Source organism: Cyphomyrmex costatus, unplaced genomic scaffold (genome assembly GCF_001594065.2).
Source record: "Cyphomyrmex costatus isolate MS0001 unplaced genomic scaffold, Ccosl1.0 scaffold2392, whole genome shotgun sequence".
NCBI classification, from domain to species: Eukaryota; Metazoa; Arthropoda; class Insecta; order Hymenoptera; family Formicidae; genus Cyphomyrmex; species Cyphomyrmex costatus.
The window spans coordinates 33,140-37,689 of NW_017276469.1; the positions used below are offsets into that span (position 1 = coordinate 33,140).

At 31.9% G+C, this 4,550-nt stretch overlaps 1 protein-coding gene across 2 annotated transcripts; it reads right to left on the reverse strand.

Annotated features, from left to right (window-relative positions):
* Positions 1-1,981: 1,981 nt before the first annotated feature.
* Positions 1,982-4,086, reverse strand: bic (bicaudal). Of its 2 annotated transcripts, XM_018540231.1 has the most exons (4): positions 3,807-4,086; positions 2,908-3,279; positions 2,250-2,374; positions 1,982-2,162 (listed from the first exon to the last, which is right to left on the reverse strand). In XM_018540231.1, exons 1-3 carry the CDS (start codon positions 3,882-3,884, stop codon positions 2,264-2,266), a joined length of 561 nt encoding a protein of 186 aa, XP_018395733.1. In that variant the 5' UTR covers positions 3,885-4,086; the 3' UTR covers positions 1,982-2,162; positions 2,250-2,263. The 2 variants fall into 2 exon arrangements, with proteins under 2 accessions (XP_018395733.1, XP_018395730.1); XM_018540228.1 differs by lacking the exon at positions 1,982-2,162 and having other exon boundaries at positions 2,247-2,374.
* Between the last annotated feature and the right edge of the window lie 464 nt (positions 4,087-4,550).

Consider the following 4,550-nt stretch of genomic DNA (forward strand, 5'->3'; position numbering starts at 1 on the left):
TTATAATCTTTTTAGGTGAAGGCGCTTTGAAGATTTTTTTAAATCTTTAAACCTCTATTTTTTTAAATGATATGCTGTACTTTTTTAACTTTAGTGTAATAGTGGGTGTTTAAACGATTTCAACTACCTATAATAAAATGTTATTCGTCATTAGATAAAGAATTTTTTTCATTAATATTATTCATCGATGAAGCAAACTTTACTAATCATGGATTTATAAATTTAAATAATATACATTATGGTCGGATGAGAATCAGCACTGGTTAAAGAGAAGTTGATCATCAATGACAATGGTCGGTAAATATATGGTGCGGTATCATAGGCGACAAATTAATCGAACCATATTTCATCAACGGAACACTTAATAATATATAATATATTATGATAACTTTATACGCAAAGATCTCGGAATTTTATTCTATAGAAAATGTATACGCTTTTATATTGCTATTATATAGGTAATGTGGTATCAACATGATGGATGCTCCACATTATGGACGTAAAGAGTTACACTCAATAAAATCTTTCCAAATCGGTGGATAGGACGCGATGTGGGTCGATTCCATGGCCAGCCCGTTCACCCGACATAACATCACTTAATTTATTTTTATGGGGAACATTAAAAAACATTGTATACCAGAAAGTGCCGACTACACCGGAAAATATCGTGTGCTTCAGGAATTCAAAGATTAGTGTTGCATTGATGTAAATGAACATCAATGACACTTCAAGAACTTCTTGTGACGTAAGAATCATTGCTTTACTTTATTTAATGACGAATAACCTTTTATTATAGATCGTTGAAATCACCCAAACACCCACTATTACACTAAGGTTAAAAAAGTAGAGCACACCATTAAAAAAAATAGAGGTGAAATCTTCGAAGCGCTTCCACCTAAAAAGATTATAACTAGCATATATTATAGTCCTATTAATACCATACAACATTTGTAATTACAATATTTTCATATCTCTAAAAATAGCGGAGATATTCAAGGTGGACAAAGTTATTGCCCCATCCTGTATATTAGTCGTGAAACATGTTTTAAAACGCACGTTTGCGAAAAAGACACGAAAAATCAATGAAGAATATAAAAACAAAAAGAAGACATGCTAAAGCGATTTTTTTCTTTTCGTTCTTTAATTCTCGTAACTTCGAAATTTAATTGCAAGAATTCTATAAGAATTAGCTTTATGATGTATACAGACCTTTTTAATGCAGAATTTCATCACAAATTTTTGAAGTCCTATATTTTCACGTTCGAGTAATGGTTTAGAAGATAAATAAGAACTTTAAACGAATCTGTTTCAGAGGTAGTTTTCATGGGGATGTTCCATCCATGATTAAAGTGAGAACTTTTTAGTCCCTTACTTCTAATTCTTTACAGAAATTATTTACAAAATATCAAAACTACATAAATTATTTCTTCTAAAAAGTCTAATTTCCTTAGACTACATTTGTTGAATCAAAAACCTCAAACACTCTCTCTCTCTCTCTCTCTCTCTCTCTCTCTCTCTCTCTCTCTCCCCCCCCCTCCCCCTCTCCCTCACACTACACATCCAATCATACCTGAGTGAAAATAGAAGGAAAAAATTTCTTGCATGTTATTACAAATTAGATTTGACATTTTATATATTTCATTTTAAATGTATTTTCTATATAACCTATATTATTAAATATTTTATTTACCTAAAATGAAATTCAAAAAATTCACAAGTAACTGTATAAAATTCGGACTTATGAAAGAAAAAATACTATGCATCTCTCATATCAATGTATTAATAACAAAATTTGCAGCATAATATTAATTCTGTTACAATTCTCTGTAATTGAGTTAAATGCTCAAGTTTCTGTTGATATCTTAAATAATTAAAGTGTCACACTCAAAGATATTAACTAGAAGCTATAAAAACATGTTGACTAATTCGAAGCAAAGACTATCTTACTGATATAGCACCAAAATGATAAAAAAATCTCTGGAAATTCTTTTGATTTTTGTAACAGCTTTTTTATTTCTTGTCAACTGTTACCTGTATTAGCAAATATCATGGGGTGTATGTCAAGTATTTGTAATGTATAGTTATGCTTCATTATTTCTGCGTCACACATTTCTCTTGACTCATCAATTACTTAGTTGTTACAACTTTGTTGTATGAAATACCTGAAAAAAGTTATATATGATATTATTATACATTTTAGTCTTATAATAGTAAATCCACAAAAACATCGACACATCAATTATAATTACCTTAGCATTCATTCTTAAGCTTCAGGTGTAGCTAATGGAGCTTCTTTCTTTTCTTCAATAATAATGGTGTCTTTTTTTTCACCATTAGGTTTATCGTTTTCATCCAAATCTTTTTTGGGAGCCACCTTTAAATATCACAAACAATATTTATGCATTAAATATGTTCTTACAAATGATGTATTTAATTTTAATGTATATTGTAATAAGGATCAATAAATATAAAACTAATAAAGAGAAATAGGGTTACGAGCCAATAAAATTAAAGATTTTAATTTATTGGCTCGTAGCCCTGTTTCTCTTTATTAGTTTTATATTTAATTTTATATTTAAGAATATTAAGAAGCATTAAAGTCAATATAGTTGTTTGTTAATACATTAATCTGTTATTATTATTGTATCAGAGAGAAACTTGATTTCTTTCTGATTGTATAACAATTATTAACACTTAATTTCATAATGTAATTTTTGAAATAATAGACAAGATCAACTACAATATCAATAAAATAAGAGATCACAGTTTAATACAAATACTATATATATATATATATATATATATATGTATATTTAAGAATACAAAATATATACTGTTTTTTAAATTATTTTATCAATTATTATTTAATAAGAACATCATGAGGTATTATTTTAATTATCTCTTTACCTCTTCTTTGCTAGCTTCATCAAAGTTCTCTACCAAATCAGGCACCTCGTCATCCTCTTCCAATGTAGTTTTTCCAACTGCACTTCCAGCAACTGTACTTGCTAATCGTTTCAGTTGTGTTAAACCCTCTGGGCCAAGTTGGCTCAATATCCCTGGTAGCATCTCAGTTATTTGTTTATTTTCTCCATGACCAGTGATAGCAAATGTATTAGCGGACAGACTAGCCTGAGCTTTCGGATTATTAAAATGAATGACTGTGCCATCATCTTTAATCATATTAACTTCTTCTATTCCAGGAATTGTATTTACAGAAAGCTTTTTTAGACAACTCTGCAACTTTTTGTCATCTGTGGCAGCAGTTGCGTGTACCACCTGTAAAAATAAAAAATAACATAAATATAAAAACAATGTTTAATTCTATTAGAAAATATTAAATTAAACGTTAATACACTGCGTTTAACATTATCTCTATAGAATATATAAATATTTTTCTTCCTTGATAATTAAATAACAATTTATCTATTATAAATGCTTTAACAAATAAAAAGCCAGTTATCTTCAGTTAATATTTATTAGACCAAAAGCCAATTACTAGGAAGAACTATAAAATCATTCTGTATACAAATTCTGTACAACAAATTAACATGACATCCATAAGAAATATGTGAAACACGAAGGGATAGACAGCTAATAATTTAGCATTCATTTTGCCCTTGTAATAAAAATCTTGCGATGTCACGCGTATTATTAATTCCAATTTAAGAATCGACATACATATTAATGTTGACGATAAGGATGAATTACGTCGAAGGGCGATAAAATAAAGTACACGAGCTAAGTTTTTTTACGTTAACAAAGAAGAATCAGATAACTGAAATGTAAGATAATACAATGCTTACCTTCTTCTTGCGTCGGGGTGTACCCTTGCCGCCGATTCGCACTTGAGCCTGGAGCTTCTTGAGCTTCTCGGGATTCATGCTTTAACCTCTATCGCGTACAAGGCGGCAGGCACGCACAAGTTAGAGGTAACTGCGACTAATACGTTGCTATACGTGAAATTCTCCTTATTGTACGAGTCGACGTTGTACAAGCACGAAGACCGGCTAAACACAACACGTGCTTACCAATCCGTTTGAGATGCTCAAGAAAATGGAAGCGTACGTTCACTCCACTCACTCGCTTGCGATATCTAATCTACGTCAGAGCTCATTTCCGGACGGCGGTGGCGCACGAAACGCTTCCGTTGCGCATCCGCAAGGCATCAAATTATGCTGGATTCACACAGAGCGGCGCAGCGGTGAAGCGGCGAGCGATAGCCAATGAGAGCCATGCTTTTACGCAAAAGCATGGCTCTTATTGGCTATCGCTCGCCGCTTCACCGCTGCGCCGCTCTGGTCTGTAGGCTCCTTTATCCTTTATGGGCCTTCTACAATAAAGCGGGAAGCACAGACTTTTGCATAACGCATAAAGCATGTGCATAAGGAATTTCATTGGCCCATTTTCTTATGCATGAGTCAATGGACCAATTAAATTCTTTATGTATATGGTTTATGCGTTATGCAAAAGTCTGTGCTCCCCGCTTAAGCCGTAAGTCACAAATCATAAGTCATAAGCTAGAAATGGACCAATCACAGTCGTCAATT

Excerpts from the sequence above, each read along its gene's own strand:
- bic (XM_018540231.1), bottom strand. The coding sequence starts at position 3,884 with ATGAATCCCGAGAAGCTCAAGAAGCTCCAGGCTCAAGTGCGAATCGGC. Across the intron at positions 3,280-3,806 it reads CACCCCGACGCAAGAAGAAG|GTGGTACACGCAACTGCTGC; the intron begins GTAAGCATTGTA and ends TTATTTTTACAG. Across the intron at positions 2,375-2,907 it reads ATGAAGCTAGCAAAGAAGAG|GTGGCTCCCAAAAAAGATTT; the intron begins GTAAAGAGATAA and ends TGATATTTAAAG.